The sequence below is a fragment of the Poecilia mexicana genome, unplaced genomic scaffold (assembly GCF_051168715.1).
Source record: "Poecilia mexicana isolate PSO_F unplaced genomic scaffold, ASM5116871v1 scaffold_9, whole genome shotgun sequence".
NCBI classification, from domain to species: Eukaryota; Metazoa; Chordata; class Actinopteri; order Cyprinodontiformes; family Poeciliidae; genus Poecilia; species Poecilia mexicana.
In genome coordinates, this window is record NW_028263378.1 from 33,702,514 (window position 1) to 33,721,182 (window position 18,669).

The 18,669-nt window shown below is 39.8% G+C and overlaps 2 protein-coding genes across 3 annotated transcripts in view; one reads left to right on the forward strand and one right to left on the reverse strand.

Moving 5' to 3' along the window:
• LOC106908690 (AT-rich interactive domain-containing protein 3A-like) overlaps positions 1-5,141 on the forward strand; it is a 48,882-nt gene extending 43,741 nt beyond the window's left edge. Inside the window, exon 6 of the mRNA XM_088008491.1 lies at positions 4,969-5,141. Within this exon, the coding sequence (XP_087864617.1) occupies positions 4,969-5,126 (158 nt within the window). The 3' untranslated portion in view covers positions 5,127-5,141. The remainder of the gene's footprint in view (positions 1-4,968) is intronic.
• Positions 5,142-8,211: 3,070 nt separating this feature from the next.
• Positions 8,212-18,669, reverse strand: part of ydjc (YdjC chitooligosaccharide deacetylase homolog) — a 34,973-nt gene continuing 24,515 nt past the window's right edge. The window contains exons 4-6 of one of the 2 annotated variants that reach the window (XM_088009183.1): positions 17,212-17,311; positions 16,638-16,749; positions 8,212-11,623 (exon numbers count right to left, since the gene is read on the reverse strand). In XM_088009183.1, the coding sequence (XP_087865309.1) occupies positions 11,293-11,623; positions 16,638-16,749; positions 17,212-17,311 (543 nt within the window). In that variant the 3' untranslated portion in view covers positions 8,212-11,292. Of the gene's footprint in view, positions 11,624-16,637; positions 16,816-17,211; positions 17,312-18,669 lie in introns of both variants that reach the window. The other variant, XM_088009182.1, reaches the window with a different exon arrangement.

Consider the following 18,669-nt stretch of genomic DNA (forward strand, 5'->3'; position numbering starts at 1 on the left):
CCACAGAAATCAAGTAATTAACAGTGTGTGACTGGATGAATAACTGAATTCAGTGTGAAGCGTCGTAACATTTGAATTTGAATTTTGAATTTGACTAAAACTACCTGGATGACAGACAAATTCTGGAATTTGTTATGAGTCTGTTTATTTCCAAGCCCAAATGAATAACTTCACGTTCAAAAATGAGCCCATAACAGCGCAACCCGCAACTCATTAAATCTGCAAGCAACTTTAGAAAAAACAAGCCCAAAACTGCTTATAATAATAGGACTTGGTGACAGAAACTCAAAATAGTTCCTGTTTTTCAGCAACAAAATGCTCATCTCCCTCCATTGTTTACATTTCTGTCACTGTCGATACTTTTGCATAGAAACGACGGTAGAGGAAATAAAATTAAATTACAAAACAAAGTTACTGAAAAAAGTGGTCCAACGTCAGTAACGCGTTACTTTGAAATGCATTACTGACATCAATCCATCTATCTTTATGCAGAAAGACTTCAAAGATTCTGTCATAGAGTTGGTTTCTTTGTTTCAGTTACATGAACTACTGAAACAAGGTATAGTTCCATTATGTGGTACGATAGAAAGGGACCATATGTAGTGATTTGTCCGTTCTGTCTTGTTACCTTGCAGGCATTCACAGCAATAATTTGCAATACTCATCAGATGTGGTGAGCCAGTGGTATTGAAGGGCACTGCGCTGGGTTGAAAGTGGCAAACACTGGCTGAGACCTCTCTCTGTCTTAATATGTAAAAGAAAGAAGGAAAAGTCCACCTTGAAAATTAATTTTGAATTATTTCTCAGACCAAATCAACTTGTTCTTCTCCCTCAGTCATTGCGACCATAAAATAAAAACAAATTTTCAAGTATTAATGTGTGCAGCACAACTTTTGCTAGCAAAACTTTGGAATTATGAATTGGTTGCCAGTGTTGTGGTCAAGTCCACCTAACTCGAGACCAAGACAAGACCAAGACCAGAGTGTATTGAGACCGGAGACAAGACCAAGACTTTTAGGGTCCGAGACCAAGTCAAGACCAAGACCGAGGGAAGTCGAGACCCAGTCAAGACCAAGACCAGCGCCCCATGCTACATGATATGATAAAATGTGAAATATGATCAAAATTACTTCTCAAATTGATCTGAAAGATCCATATTCACATAAAAACACCTAGATATTAAATACTTAATAAATTTAACCAATATTAAAAGCAGAACAAACTCATGGCTATATCTGTCAGACACGTCATTACCATATAATTTTATTTAATTAGCAACATAGAATTATGACATAGATCAGGGGTCCCCAAACTACGGCCCACCTCCTCATTTGGTCCGGCCCCCTGAACAATACCGGATCCGGCCCGCCTCCTCATTTGGTCCGGCCCCCTGAACAATACCAGAGAGCATTCAGTGTTGTTTTTCATATATATGTGGATTTTTCTTCAACCACCAGGGGGGGCTCTTGAGCAGATATGAAACTTAGTTTCCCTCAATGGAATATATACTAGTCAGCATAGACATAATATAAGGATAGACGCCTCATGCCCCGCTGTCGCCTATTGTCGCTGACGAGATTTAGGGCGGCCATCTTGGAGCGGTATACCACTCCACTCGGTACTATGTGTTTAACAGGCACAGTGACGGATCAGCGCATTTAATCGATCATAACACGCTTTTTTGTTACTGGAAACCATATTCAAACATCTATCAAAGCAACATTTATAAACAATTGTATTATTTAAGTATGTTATTTAAGTTATTTAAGTATTTAAATATGCTTAGTGGCTATAACAATAGAATAGGAATGGAATATTCTGATATTGATGTATAAAGAGCATATTACAAAGCACACAGCCGTTCATAATTTATTAAATAAATTATTTAGTAATATCAATACATATTTAAATAACTATACAACACAAATAAAGATTCATAATGGCACAAATAAATAATTAATACTGAATTATATATATATATATATATATATATATATATATATATATATATATATATATATATATATATATATATATATATATATATATATTTTTTTTTTTTTTTTTTTTTTTTTTTTGCCGACTTCTAGCTTCAGAGATTCAGCAGCTGAGATTAAGTCCAAAATCTGATGAGATCCATCCTGCTGCAGTGAATTCGTCTCTCTTTATAGATTTCTCCCTCTTCTTCCTCACATCGTGTCTTTATGAAACTTTCAAAACAAAAACGGAAGATTTGGGATGTATCTTACTAGTGAAAGAATATAAATAATAGTCTTTACCACCTGTGTAAACTTTGCCGGTGAATGTTATAACACATAAGTTTTATAATATGTGTTATATTGTTTCATTTCTAATGCTCTTGTGTCATATAATCTAAGTCAATGTTAGAGAACAATTAATATTTTTAGATGTACAGAATCTCAGTTAGTCTTCATAGCGGGGCTGAACCCGTATTACACCGGGTTCAGATACCAGCTAGGCGAGATACCAGCTAATATTAGCTGGTATCTCGCCGGTGGACATAAATACAGTAAAGTAATATTCTAATCACAATATATACACAATAATATGTCCATCTTACTTGTGAAATGCTGTCTGTGGAGCCCTCACATCAATAATCCATAGATCCGAACAATAATATCCCTCAGAGCTGAGGCATCTTCTATTGTTTTGATTGAGGAAAGTAGGAGTTTATACCGCTCTAAGATGGCCGCCGTATTTCCTGCGCCGGAGCAGCCAATGCGGCGTCTACCCTTATATTATGTCTATGCTAGTCAGTACCAGTCACCGTTTCGCTCACGGTTTTTTTCCATTTGCATTCTGGGTAAAAATCTATCTACAAACACGAATATGTCGTCGGCAGTAATCCAGCCCCCCGTCATCAACAAAAGTTTTCTAAGGTTTCTTTCTCGAATGACTAAGACCGGCCCCCGACCAGAAAAGGGAACAGTTATGTGGCCCTCGCAGGAAAAAGTTTGGGGACCCCTGACATAGATCATCATACACTTTATTAACAGTTGTATGGCATCCTGACTTAGTGGTTAAGTAGATTAATGAGTTTTACAGGGTGTGTGTTGTAGTTGACTGCAGCTGCAGCCAGACCCTGCTTTAAATACAATTTGAAAAAACGACAACGCATGTATATCTATATAGTTATGGAAAACAATTTAATGACTTATTTTAGTCATAACTTGTTGTGTATGGTGAACTGACAACTCCTCTGACTGTCAGACTTCTTAATGCGCAGGTATGGTACTCACTATTCTGACAGCGTATGGTAATCTGTGGTAATGGTAATATGGTAATAGAACGACTCTCAGGACTCCAGTCCTATCTAAGTAAAGAGACGAGCAGATGAATCGTACTGTTCCTGAATGTCACATCACTATATTGCAGACTTTTGGACACAGCGTTGTTCCAAATATGCGACAAGTCAGTCAACACCTCCGCACAATAATTCAGTGCAGTGAGTGACAACTTTTTTCATCACAATTCTTATGTGTCTCTATACAGCTAGCTTTGCTAACATCACGTTAACGGAGCTTACCTTCTTTGAGCTACTTTTCTAAGTGACAAAAAAAGTTAGACGTTGTTCCCACCGTCTGTGAAAGTGAAGCGCTGCTGAGTTAGCTGTGGCCATCGGATTTCTTATGATTTATGCAGCAATATTCTATTACTGACGATTAGACAGATCTTCTGCCGCTCAGAGTAAACAACTGCGCATGTCTCAGAGCGGTGGGAAGTGGAGGGGAGTAACAGAAATACGTTATTGCTTGAATTTTAATTGGTGCGTTTTGCATCCACTGAAATCAATGATGTTAACAAATAAACTAGATAGTGTACTGTATGTTTAGTGATATTTTAACAGTTGCGGTCTCGACTGGTCTTGAAATAAAATGCAGAGTCCTCAGTGTCCGAGACCGAGACAAGACCGAGACCATCAATAAATGGTCTCGAGACCAAGATCGTTCTTGAGTACTACAGTGTTGGTTGCGCTTATCTTCCAATCAGAGCACGGAAAATATCTGATGTCATATGGGCCTTTGAGTCCACATGGCACAAATCTGTAAGCTGAGTGGTTAAAAGAACAGTTCCACAGCTAGATTGTTTACTGAAAGTAAGTCTACTGTACAGATTGTGAAGGCCCTTGAGGTATTAGAGATTTAAGTCTCTGTAGTGCCAGGGACAGGGTCACCTGGTCCTGGCAGTAATCCCTTCTCAATAATTCCTTGTCTCACCGTCACGGCATAGAAGTTGCCTGTTCGATCCCTGGTCTGTTCGCCCTGAGCACCTTGCCTGCTGTTGTTGGTCAGAAGGGCCGACGGCATAAAATTACAGCCTCTCTTCTGTTAGCCCAGTGGTTTCCAAACATTTTCTCTCCCCCCCTATGGATTACAAATAGGGAGAGTTAGACTCTGGCTCTCTTGTTGAATGATGTATGTTAACTCGTTTGGGGGGGGTTAGGGAAATTCTTAGACTCCCTGTTATACTCTTCCATCCACTCAAACTCCCCCGCCCCCAAGGTTCATCGTTGTTGTTTTTTTTTGTCTTCATTCATCCATACTGCTTCCTGTGCCCCCCTGCAATGGCACGGTGCCCCCTCAGGGGGTGTACACCCAACAGTTTGGGAACCTGTGTGTTAGCCCGGCCCAGAGCAGCTGTAGCTGCAATCTAGAAGCTTGCCATCATCAGCTATGAATCTTTGAGGTTTCAATTTGAGATATAAAAGGCATTATAAATATTATTTCTTGTTCTAAAAATAACCATTAGGTCACTTTCTTGGGCTAAGAACTGCTGTAAAGTTAAATAAGGTGAATTAGCCTTTTTTGTTTCCAAGTTACAGATGTTTAATAGAAAATCTTGACTGTAATGATTATAAGTTGGAGCTCAATAAAATAAACAGATTCTTACATCAGGAGAGTATGGTATCTACAAGTAAAACCTGTTTTGTTTTTTTTTTCTTTTTAGGTGTCCTATTTGCCCAGCAGTCAACAGTGGCAGGGATTATGGAACACCGCAGGAAGCAGAGTAACACTCGGGGAAAGCCCAGGGCAACATTTTTCCAACCCTCTTGTTTCTCTTACTCTACTGTTTCTCTTCATGGACAAAGAAACTCTTCCAACTGAACTGAATGAACCAAATTAGGATTTGCTTCTTTGTTCTTCAAGACAAAAAGACTGCCGTCTGAGCAGGAACATTTCAATACCATGATATTTTTAAGCTTTTTGGCCATCTACCCCTGATTCCAGATGGATCTTAGGAACACAATATACACTAATGATACTTTTACAACACCTTCGATCTATTTCCTTACTATCCTTCAAGAAAGAAACATGAACACAAATATAGCACATCAAACACAGCTACACAGCAAATATCTTACAAAATGACTTTCGTAACCATTTAGTTTCATGTGCTCATTAGAAACATTGTTCAAATTAACTGATTACAAAAATTTCTGTCAACCATGGCTTTTGCTTCAATGTTGTGAGAAGTTTACTACACAAAAGAGTAGTGTAGTAAAGACACATTATTCTTTGAAGAAATAATTGCTTTACCTGCTACTATCTCACTATAATGAGATACATTATATTTACTATTTCATTATAATATTATTATAGCTAAGTCATCATATCAAGTCATTATAAAGAGATTTTTTATCACAGTGGCAGAAATGGGCTTCCATACTTTACCTTCTCTTTTTACTTTTCCTTATGCAGGCAAGCCATCCTCATTTACATAATCTGCCCCATTATGCAAATGAGGATGAGCGGTATTTTAAGTCTTCTTAAGAAGATGAGGCTTGCCATCTTCTTCAACAAAGATAGCAAACAGTTTATCAATGACCTGAAGCTTAGCAACTTAGAAGATAATGGTGAGGTAAAGTAAGGTAATTTATTTACATAATACATTTTCAGCAACAAGGCAATTCAACGTTTGCTTTACATGAGTTAGAGTAAATACAAACAAAATAAAAGAAAAGCAAGAGAAAAACAAAGGCTTTCCGCAATTTATAAAGTAGTAGGAGTTTCTCTGAATAAACTAATAGAAAAGAAAAATAGTTTCTCTGGATTCTAAGTTTGTTCTAATTCCTGGTTTGGGTTGAGTGAAGTATAAAACTAAACAATCCTGTTCTGGGTTGCTAAGCAGAATAAGAATAAGTACACCAGGAGTTTCTCAATATAAACCAATAGGAGTTTCTCAGTTGCCCAGACTTTGCAAGGCAAACTGATGCTGATGTTTGTTTTTCAACTACATTCATATTAAATTAATTGGAATATTAATTATAAAAGTTCACAAATAAAAACCCATTATAGATTAATTGCATGGATGTTTTAAAGTTTTTAGGTTTAATTATTTCTTAGTTACAGCTAATGAAATCATGGCATTTAAGATTAGAATATTACATCAACAGTGAAAAATATGTGCAATACCTGCTTAAAGGTCATTTTCAAAAGATACTGTTAATCTAACATACAAGACTCATCGGAACACATTCTAATTGATTAAATATTACGTACTATGAAACTCATAATACATTTTGTCAGTTTTGGACCTCCAAAGAATCTAACTACAGGACAAACAAAAACACTTTAGTATGTCTTTGAGTAGTATGTCATTTTGTCAAGGACCGACAGAAATCTATGGGTTTTTTTAACACTGTGTTAATTTTAAGCATGACTTACCAGCAGAATGCTAATCAATAGGGAAGCAATAAAACATGGCAAAGATTCAATCTGTGGAAATAATTAGATGAAGTTGTTAACAGATGATGGAAAAATGTCAGTGTTTTCTGAGACAAATATCACTTGCTACAATCAAACATGTCTTGTCAGTCTTTTTTACATATACTGATGAGTATAACAAACCGTCTAGCTTCACAGTTTGTTGTTTTTATTAGTTTCTTTTGTAAACTTAATGATTTTCTTAATGATTTTAAAATAGAGAAAGTATAATACAGTGACACTGTCTGGTTGGAAAATTCTTAACACCTTGCAATAAAAACCCTCAGCACCACCACCAAGTTTACTCGGCATAAGTGCAAAAAAAACTTCATATGGCATATGAACACATATACATCCATGTATATACACTAGTGGAACAAGTCATGGTCAGGCCGGGGTGCGGGGCCAATGACCGGGCCCCTTACGTGTAACACCTGCGCTGTTGGAAACTGTTGAGCAGGGGGGAGGGGGATCTTGGGCTGCCTTTGTCATTTGATTTTTACCCAGGAAGCACATTGGCTAAACCGTCAGTGAAACAGTCACTGGGACTGACTACTATATATTCCATTGAGGGACAGTAACTTCAACGTTACATAAACCTTTCTGAACAGGCGATGGCGCACTTTCTCCGTCTATAATCATAAATTAAAGTGACCTGAAACCATTCCTCCCTCCCTGGCACCTCCAAACCCGGGCCACCATGGGCACCCATCCGGGCCCGGGCCAGGTGGCAGCCGCCAGAGCTATGAGTTAAATTATGATAATTTATCTTTGCATTAAATTATCATAATTTACAAAATCATGCAAAGTTGGCACTTTTAATGCAACTTTTAGAGCAACTTTGCATTAAAAGTGTCATTATTTACCAAATGACACTTCATGACAACTGTCATAAACATTCATAAAGACTTCTTTATGTTCATGTTATGTCATGTTTATGACAGTGTCATGTCAGTCTTATACACATCCCTTCAAATAAAGTGTTACCTAATTATCTTATTATAAATTATTTCACCATGGAAAAAAATATATATACATATATCGACATGTGTATAGACATAGATAAATATATATAGATATATAAGAAAAGGTTGGTCCCCAATCTTTTTATCACCGCGGACCGATCAAGCCTTGGCAATTTTACTGCGGCCCAGGGGGATGGTGGGAGGGGGGTGAACCGTCAGACAAGGCTTCTGCATGTTGGTGTGCCCACTAAAGCCTAGTTCACATGGCACAATTTTCAATTTTTTGCCCCGATTTTACTGTTAGGACAATCTTTGAATGTTCTGAGATCTAAGATTGTTGCTTGAGATGATTTTAACCGATCATCCTGCCGGTGAGGCTCAGCTCAGTGCTGCCTCACCAGCTGCGCTTCCAACATTTGAATGGGAAATTGCAGAAATTCAGCAATTTTGAAGAAATAATAATCAAAATTGGTTAAGCTAAATGAAAAGTAAATACTTTGTAGTGCAAACCACAAGGTGAATATAGCAATATAAAATATTTTATTATATATTGTTTTTCCAGGACAGGTGAGGCTCTGCCTCCCCTGTCTGCACGTCACTGATGCATATACATATATACATGTTTACAAATACATATATATCACAGGGTTTGCCCCAGAAAACTTGCTAAGCCTGGTGGTCGGGCACCAAGGCGGTCCACCATGTTTTTGTATTAAAAGATGTTAAGTAGACAGGAAATGTAAAAATATTACTGGGTAAATATATGCTGTGGGAAAACATCGTCAGTGAAACACTGTTTAAACCCACAACTATAGAATCTTAAAAACAACAAATAAAAAAAAAAAACACAATTAAAATGAATATCAATCATTTGCACTTCTGTTTAATCCAAATTAAGTAAGTGGTTCCATTAGATCCCCCAGGGATTCAAGGGCCCCATAAACACTAATATTTTCCCAAAGACCACAGATAAATAAATGTAACTTATGGGTTAAGGTTAATAATAATAAATGTTTGTTTATTGAGATGATCAATGCTGCTAAATTTTAATTGTTTCAGAATACATAAATTAAAATATTTTAAATTGTTTAACATTTAAATGTAAGATTTTAAGGAGCTGGCAAGTTTACTTTGTAAAAATTAAAAAAACAATATTAATAGTTAGATTGTTTTGTTACACTAGCTACAATCTGATGCTCTGAGTTTAATCTTTGAGTTTGAACTGTTTGTTCACAAATAGAAATTAGTAAACTGCAATTATAACCGATTGTTTTTAGGTTGGCCAATTAAGCTACATCTACATCCAGATTTCACTACATCTACCACAGAAGCTGTTAGAGGTGCTGACGATTTTAGCAGCTAGAGGGGTCCCCAAGTCAAATTCTCCTCCAGGACTCATACAGCCTTGGACCGGCCCTGCATGATGAGTTAAATCCGCTGCACTGCGCAGAGATGAGCAACAAATGGGAGATTTAATTCAATGATGCTAATTTGGCTCTAAATTGCTCTTCAATTTCGTGTTTGTTGAGTTTTTAGTAAGAGTCACAGAAAATGTTTTGGTTGCTCGAGTTTTAAGGGACGAGTTTCTCAGATCTCCATGCACATTAACTCTGGCTGACTAAGTGGACAAAGCATTTGATATGGTTTGATGCTTAGTGCACCTAGAAAACTAATACTAAAAATAATAAAATCATATAGTAGTGTAGTGATGAGTGACTACGAGGAGAGCGCAAAATCTCCTCACCGGGCTGAACCTGCATGATGAGGTTAACGCTGGTTCGTTAACCACTAACACTCCGACCAACTGGGAACACAGACATGAACTTTACAGTAGGGGTGACAAACTCCAGTCCTCCACTGTCCTGCAGTTTTTAGATGTGCCACAGGTACAAAAAAACGCTGGAATGAAATGGCTTAATTACCTCTTCCTTGTGTAGATAAGTTTTCCTTGCTAATGACCTATATTCTATTCAGGTTTGGTGCAGCAGAGGCACATCTAAAAGTTGCAGGACACCAGCCATTGAGGACTGGAGTTTGACACCTGTGGGTTATAGATTCCAGGCCCACAGTTTAAACGATTTCAAGTATTTGTTTGGGCTTCTAGCTCATTCAGTCCACAAAATCAGGAATTTTAAAAAATTGAATACTCTGAAGAAATCAGCCCAAATTTTACAGGACATGAATGTTGCAAATTGAGTGACGCACTAATTATATACTAAACTCAAAGCACCACCAGGTGTCATTAAATTGCTTGAGTTTGGTTCAATTGTCTCACTTTCGTTCATTATGGAAAAGACTTGATACCCTCCATAGAATGGGTAAGCCACAAAAGTTCATAGCTAAGGAGGCTGGCTGTTCACAGAGTGCTGTGTCCAAGCATATCAATGGAAATCTAGTGGAAGGGCAACATTTGGCAGGAGAAAATGCACCAGACAAAGAGATGATTGTGGATTAAATTATGAAATCGAGAAGATTCAAGAATCTGGCAGAGATCCATAAAGAGTGGAAAGAGGCGGACGTCACAACTTCATAAACCACTGCAGAATGCTAGGAGGAGGGAGAAGAGATCGATTATTTTTTTAATGATTATCTATCTTATGTTAGGTCATAGCAAAAGTTTTAATGCATATTAAATCTTTCTTTTTTTTTTATTACATCCTGCAGGTTTAAGCAGACATTCGGTGAGAGTTCACTGCTGAGCAGAGATTGAGCAGCGCTACATCTGTGAAATATTATTCCTCAGTATCGCATGGCGGTGGTCCAACAGCGAGAACAGAACCAGCATTTTACACCACTATTTTTTTGGGTTATTCATTTAGCTTTCTGATCATCACGCTAATCCAGCTGAGAGCTGGTCCAGTTGCTCTGCTTTACTTGCTGTCTGATCTCTCTAGGTGTCTTTTTTTCTGTTTGCTTTTCTTTTTACTGTTACTAAGTAAACTTGGTTGTGGTTCTGACTGTATTTTATTGCAAAGTGTTATGGTTTTTATCCTCTATTTTAAAATCATTAAGAAAATCACTAAGCTTACAAAGGAAACTGATGGATACACTAAATTCAAAAATATATATTTTATAAAATAGACTACTCTGTGTTGTTTGACAATTTTTTGTCCCCCCAACTGACTACACTATCTCTGAGATATGTGAGTCAAGGCACATATCTTGACTCTCAATGTGTTGAGCACTGATGATGCACAAAAAATCTGATGCAGATTGGTTGATGTATTAAGGAGGTACAGCTGTTGGATTAATCTACGGGGCGCAGTGGAGTCAAATTACAATTAAAGGCAACTGGGCTCATTAGAAGTTAAAGGTAAATCATATGAAGTTTGGTGCAAATCAGATGATGCAGGTGTGATTTAGTCAAATATATGCAAACGGCGACAGACTGGAATTCACTATTCAGCCACACCCACATGCTTCAGCCACCAGCTCATGTTGAGAGAAGGATTCACAATCATGTTCTATTTCATTAAGTGCATGTTTAAATCTCTATGAATCATAGAGTAAAAGGGGAATATATATATATATATATATATACATACAAACATAAACTTTATCCACAAGTGTAAAACTGCTGTACTATTCCAAGACAACAGTTGTCAAAGGTCTCTAAAACCACAGAGTTGGACTCCCTCCTGGCAGTAAAGCTCCAGGACAGATGGGCTTCTGAGCATATTCAGCTCATGTTCTCTTTCAGTAGACTGGGAGAAGTCATCTGGGCCCTCCCCACAGCCGCCTTCATCAGGATGACTTGGGTAACCTGGATGAACCATAAGCTCTGCTGTGATGACTGGTTGATGAAGGTCAGGTGCTCTTCTGGAGATGGTGCTAGAAGTTCTTGTTCCCAAAGCTTGCTTGAGAGCCCTCTGCAAGCTTGAAACTGACATGTTCTGACCCATGGTGGAGAGTCCCAAGTACACATCTGGCCACCTGCAAACATTATAAAGTATTGCAATATTACAACAAAAGGAGGACTAAGAGCTCTAAAAGCAATCAATTTAAATCAACCCACAGCATTCAACAATATTATACAGTGCACTCAGAAAGTATTCCCACACACACACACACACAACACAGATATATATCAGTGACTTGCGGTCAGGGGAGGCAGGTGAGGCAGAGCCTCATCTGTCATCATGGAAAAATAATATATAATTAATAAAGCCATTTATATTGCTATTTTCACCCTGTGGTTTGTACTATAAAGTATCTATTTTTTACTTGGCTTAACCAATTCTGATTAGTTTTTTCTTAAAAATCGCTGGATTTTTGCATTTTCCCATTCAAATGCTCAGAAGCGAAGCCGGTGAGGCAGCAGCGAGCTGAGCTTCACCTGGGATTGATCAACCTCTCGCAAACTGCACTGGCTGCCATTCTATGGGAGCATGTTCCTCCTGTCTGTACACCGGCAATAAAATGACTAAAAACATTTAATATATGGACTGATTTTCCATAATTTCGCTTATATATATAATGTACAGTGTTTTTTGTCACCAACTGTGTTTGTATCGTGTTTTGTGTGCGGAGGAGCGATCAGAAACGGCTGAGAACAGACTCGAGGTGAGGCAGGCAGTTCTCTTGCCTCATGGCAGGGGGCGCTCATGATCCCAGATATTGTGACTGGACAACTGTAGAGTAAGACACAATGAGATAGCCATGGAGCTACCCATACAGTAAATAAGTAAAATACAGCGATATATTTGTTTTCTCCTCTCTTCCGACGTCAACATGAAAGACTTCATTTCTACACTTAAACAGTTTTCTAAAGTGGATTTTCAATTGAAGCAGGAGATAACTAAAGGAAGACCAACACCGGAGCTGAAAGTTTTGCTTCGAGACAGTTTGATGATTCTCAAACGGAGTAGAAAAGACATGCTGAGAATAGACTTGGCTTTGGATGAACGGATATTATATTATATTTTTATTTTTGTGCAGAATTAGCGGTGCATGGATTTCATTGATAGATAAAGGTAAGACAGCAATAAGATGGGTTTTTTTTAAATGAAATGTGCGTTTTGTGGGCAGTTTGTATGTCTAAATAATTCAGTAAAGTAGAAGTGGTAGCTAATCTACCACAGCAATTATTTATTAATTAAACATTAAGCCTAAAACGTACTACAACAACAGACTGAATGTTCTGTGTGGAAAATTCTTGAATCTTTTTGGTGTTAAATCCTAAAACATGAAGTGGCATTGTTGTCAGTTGCTATGGCAACGAGTCTGCGTAGCTTGGCGAATACAGATCACTTTGCTGTGGATCATAGCACGAAATCTATACCTACATTTCTAAGTTTCACTGAGTTAACGCGGCTATGGATGACATGTAAAAGGTTAGTCTTTTTGCCCTCCAGCGTTGTATGCCTGCGTGAAATTTCCGTACGTCCAATAACATGCATGGTGTCTAAGTCATAAGTCAGTGCCTCACCAGCAATGAACCTCACCGCACGTCACTTATATATATATATATGTATATATATATATAATACTGGAAAGGCATATGGGAAAGGGAGGCATCCCACAACAGCAATGCACAGTGGCTAACCTCTCTATGAGAGGACCACAGCAACCTCCCTGAACAAGCACCGGTAACCATCACTGTGGCAGATGTCCAATAAAGAGTCTCAGGTATGAAAAACTGGACAGCACCAGGACTGACATGATCCATGCCTACTGGCTGAAGAAACTCACTGCCCTCCATGAGTGACTGGCAGCTCAAATGAACCAACTGCTACAAAATGGGACTCACCCTGAATGGTGAACTGAAGGGCGCACAATCCTGATCCAGAAGGATCCCTCAAAGGGTTCAGTCCCATCCAACTATCGGCCAATAACCTGTCTCTCTACAACATGGAAGCTCGTGTCAGGCATCATAGCAGCTAAGATAAGCGGGCACATGGATAAATACATGAGCACAGCACAGAAGGGCATCGGCATAAATAGCAGAGGAGCCAAACACTTGTAGACCACACAGTCGCCCAAGACTGCAAAACCCGACACACCAACCGTCTTGGATTGATTACAAGAAAGCCTATGACTAAGTGTCCATCAAATGTGGCATATACCAAGGAGATGCTCTGTCCCCACTGCTGTTCTGCATCTGAACCCCCTCAGCCAAATCATCAACAAGACTGGCTACAGATACCGACTCAAGAATGGGGCCACAATCAGTCACCTCCTCTACATGGATGACATCAAGCTGTACGCCAAGAGCGAGCGAGACATCGACTCACTGATCCACACCACCAGGATCTACAGCACTGACATTGGGATGTCATTCGGACTAGAGAAGTGTGGTCGGATGGTTACAAAGAGAGGGAAGGTCGTCCGCACAGAAGGGGTCTCACTCCCAGAAGGAACAATAGCAGACATAGAGCACAGTTACAAGTACTTGGGAATACCACAAGCAAATGGCAACCTCGATGAGGTCACAAGGAAAGGAGCCACAGCCAAATACCTCCAACGAATAAGGCAAGTCCTGAGAAGCCAGCTCAATGGCAAGAACAAGATCTGTGCAGTAAACAGCTATGCCTTACCAGTAATCAGATACCCTGCCGGAATAATTAGCTGGCCAATGGAAGAGATAAAGACCACGGATGTTAAGACCCAGAAACTACTAACCATCCATGGAGGGTTCCACCCCAAATCCAGCACTCTGAGACTGTACACGAGCTGTAAGGAAGGAGGCAGAGGACTAGTAAGTGTGAGAGCCACTGTCCAGGATGAAACATCCAAGATCCATAAATACATCAAGGACAAAGCCTCAACAGACGATGTGCTCAGCGAATGTCTCAGACAATGGTGAACAGAGGATGAGGTGCTGGAGGTACCATCATGGGAAGACAAGCCCCTACATGGGATGTACCACTGACAAATAACTGAAGTGGCTGATATCAGGAAATCCTACCAATGGCTGGGAAAAGCTGGACTCAAGGACAGCACAGAGGCCCTCATCCTGACTGCACAGGAACAGACCCTAAACACCAGAGCAATAGAGGGTCAGACCTACCACACCAGACAAGACCCAAGGTGCAGGTTGTGCAAGGAGGCTCCTGAGACAGTAAAGGACATAACGGCAGGGTGCAAGATGCTGGCAGGGAAAGCGTACATGGAACGACATAACCAAGTGGTGGGCATAGTGTACAGGAACATCTGTGCAGAATATGGACTGGAAGCTCTGAGATCAAAGTCGGGAACACCCCCAAAGGTGGTGGAGAATGACCGAGCTAAGATCCTGTGGGACTTCCAGATCCAGACAGACAAAATGGTAATGGAGAACCAACCGGACATTCTGAGACATTCACTGATATATATGGACCGCGGTGGTCATCCTGCTGCGGGCTTGGGTCCAGCTCCAATTCCAGGGAAGAAGGAAATATGTTGTCCCCCATAGCATACTTTAGCAACTTGGAGATGACCTTAGTTGGATCCTGGCCATCTTCACTGCCTTCAGGTATCCTAAGTATACGTAGATTGGATCTGCGAGATTGATTTTCCAGGCGTTCCAGCAAGGTTGCGTTTTGGGCTTGGAGAGTCTTAATGGCAGCTTCAGCTTCGCATATGCGTTGAAAGTTATCGCCTGCCAGGCTTTCTGCTGCTACAAGGCAGCCCTAAAAAGAGCCAACTTCGTCCCACAGTCCGTCCACCGACGCTTGTAGAGGGCGAATCGACTCTTGAATCAATGTGGCCACATCGTCTTTAAAGTTGTTCCGCTGCTTAGATAGTTCTGTGATCAGTTGGGACATGGAAACAGGATCTCCGCATTTATTTTCGCCAGGTGGTTCAGAGTCGGAGGAAGCCGTGGCCATTGAGGCTACCTTGCTAGCTAGGCTATTCGTTCGCCTGGTTGAAGTAGAAAGCTTTTGTTGTTTAGGATTATCACTGGCCATGATAATGTCGCAAGGGTTCAGAAACAGTGCTTCTGTCAGTCCAGTGCTTGACAGAAGTGTATACCTCCGGTTTTAAAGTAATTTAAAGAAAGTTGGCTGGGAACTCCTTCACCCTGCTTCCTTCTTCTACATTGCCAAATCGGAAGTCCAACCCCCACCCTTCTAATGGTACGCTAACCCTGCCAGTGTCACCCCATGTTCCTCCCATGCCACCATTCCCTCGGCCCCCCATTCTCGCTCTACCCACCTCGCTCTGACTATAGCAGCAAATAACTGAAAGTTTCCGGTATTCTCAAATCCAAAACTTGTCAGCACTCTTACGGCCATAATCATCCACTCCGGTGAGCTGTGAAGTTCTGCTGAAGAAATACATCCAGTTTTCTGACAACGTGTCTCTCCGTTGGTGAGAAAAAGTCCTGTAAACACCGTTACGCATTAGGGCATATGATGGCGCACAGAGCCTAACTTTGACGCAACAAAGGCGCACAGATTATGCATGGTTACACATGCAGCTGGTGGATTCATGTCAAAACAAACCCCAAAATGCCTTATATTCTTATGACAGGACATGTGTTGGCTACAGTGGCTTTAGATTCAGTCTCCGAGTTGACCAGTCAGAAATACTTCAGAAAGAATACAGGCATGTCAAAATGAGCTCAAGGCGCTCCCTGGATATTATTGGCTTAGAAAAAGCCATTTCATAACATTATTGGTCGAATACGGTGTCAATCAAAAGGGGGGGAGGGGCTCTAGGTTTATATATAAGGCAGAATTTAAACCCTTAAGTCTCACCCCTGTAAAATACAATGGAAAAATGGCACGAGGGCGTTCTGGTGTGGGTTAAGGGGTTAATAACATCTCTTGACATATGCCAGATTGGATGGCTTTTTCCCCTCTTTTCCAGCATCTTTTCTCTCCAGCAATGTAAGCATGTGAGTTTTGAAACTAAGGAGAACCCAAGCTGAAAACAAAAAGCAAAAACATAAAAATAATAGAAAAAAAACAAACCAGAAGATGCTTTATCTTTGAATCTCTGGCTCATAAACACACAAATATACCTGATTCCATAGTGTTTGAAGACAGGGATTGAGTCCAGGGCATCCTTTTCCACTTCCATGTAAAAAGTGTGGAGGTGTGCTGGCACCCACGGACAGTTGTGCAAACCTGGCTCTATTGGAACACGAGTGAATGGAATCCTTACGTCAGAGAGGACCTGTGCAAACACTTCACGAACATCTGGACAGTATAAACAGTAGAACAGAATTAAATCCTCTTGCCATTAAGTTAATTTCAAATTATTTTTGTGGCTCCTAATTACAAGTAGCAGCCCAAAGCACTTTACAAAATCTCCAAGAACCCAAATCATCCAAATAAAATCAAATAATCCTGTTTACTCCAAATAAATCCAATTGTGTAGTCACTTTCAGAAGTGGTTACACACAGTCCAAAATTATCAATGTAAATGATAATGTCCACTTACATAGTGGACATTGTCACTCACCATGACAAATTTCCCACATTGGACAATAAGCCATCTATTTACATCCTCTCAGAAGTAGTTGGTATTTTATTGCAATGCCATTTAGATTAGTTCGCACATAAAAACCTGAGGTGCTAACCATTATGCAATACCTGGCAGAACATGAACATGCTGGTGTCCATCCATGTGATGAGGCAGGTGACCTGTCAGTTCTATAAAGCGCCTGACTTGGGCTCTCAGCTCCAGCTCTACCTGGGGACAAAACCCAAAATAAAAGTGAGAAAAACAGAAGAAATCCATTTTTTATGTATCACTTTAGTGACCCATGAGCCTGAGTTACATTCACTGGCACTTACATTTTCTTCACCACAGAAGCAAGTTTATATATGTTATCTTTAGATAGCAATAAGTTGATTAGGATGAGAAAAACATGAAGAATTTGCATTCTCATTTTTAGAAGGAAGACACTTAGATTTTCTGAATGTGAATAATGAATTAATTTTCTGAATGATGTGAATGTGTGAATACATCCACTGATGCATCTAGACACATTATTAGTGATGTTTTAAGTGATCAGTGATCATTTTTTTTAAATTCTTATGTTTGTTTTTAAATCACTGCATAATCTTGCCCCGGCTTACCTCTCTGAGCTTCTTCACCCCTACATACCCTATCGGTCTCTCAGGTCCGCAGATCAGCTGCTCTTGGAGGTACTGAGATCAAGAAGGAAGCTCAGAGGGGACAGGGCTTTCTCTGTCATGGGTCCTAAGTTATGGAACGACTTGCCTTTGCAGGTTAGAGAGACCCCTTCACTGTCCACTTTTAAAGCTCGTCTTAAAACCCATCTATTTTACTTGGCTTTCAACTCCAGTGGGATCTAGTTTTAAATTGTGTTTGTTTTTAAACTGTAAGTATCAGCTGTGGTTGTTTTAAAGTGCTTTAGAAATAATGTTGGTATGGTATGGTATGTTCCTGGAATCACTGGGTGTTTTGGGTCTTTCAACATCACACTATCACTTCCAGGGATGATCAGTCCCCAGCTTGTTTCAAGATGGCTAACTAGCTACATTCACTCTACTGATCTGATCTCTCTTAAGCCACAACCATCTTGAAGCCCTCTCTGATGTTTCATTGGTGCTAAGGATGGCTCTCCTTCTGGGTTCTTCCTTGATGCCAAGACTACTTGAAGCTCCAGTGAAAGAGTGGGCTGCAAAACCTTTGCAACTAAACTCAAGTGGTGAAGGACCTCGCTCTCCAACCTGCCCCGTTACAGTGACTGACCAACCCTGCATACTTAGAGAGCTTTCTCTTGAAGACTTCTTCCAAGTGATATTCCTATGGGACTGTCAGCTCCAGCAGCACAACATTTTACCTGCCATGAAAATGTGCAGCAGCCATGCAAACTTTCTTTGTGGAAAATGACAAATTACAAAGCACCAAAACTCACTTAAATACACTGAAACCTCACTCCACACACACAAAATAAATGAACAAAAATTAAAGGATGTGTAAACCTCACTCTAATATAAATAGCCATTTATCTCAGTTTTTGTCACACAAAGTAATAACGAATTGGTCTGTGTGCTTTGGCGATGTGAGCTTTCTGAATA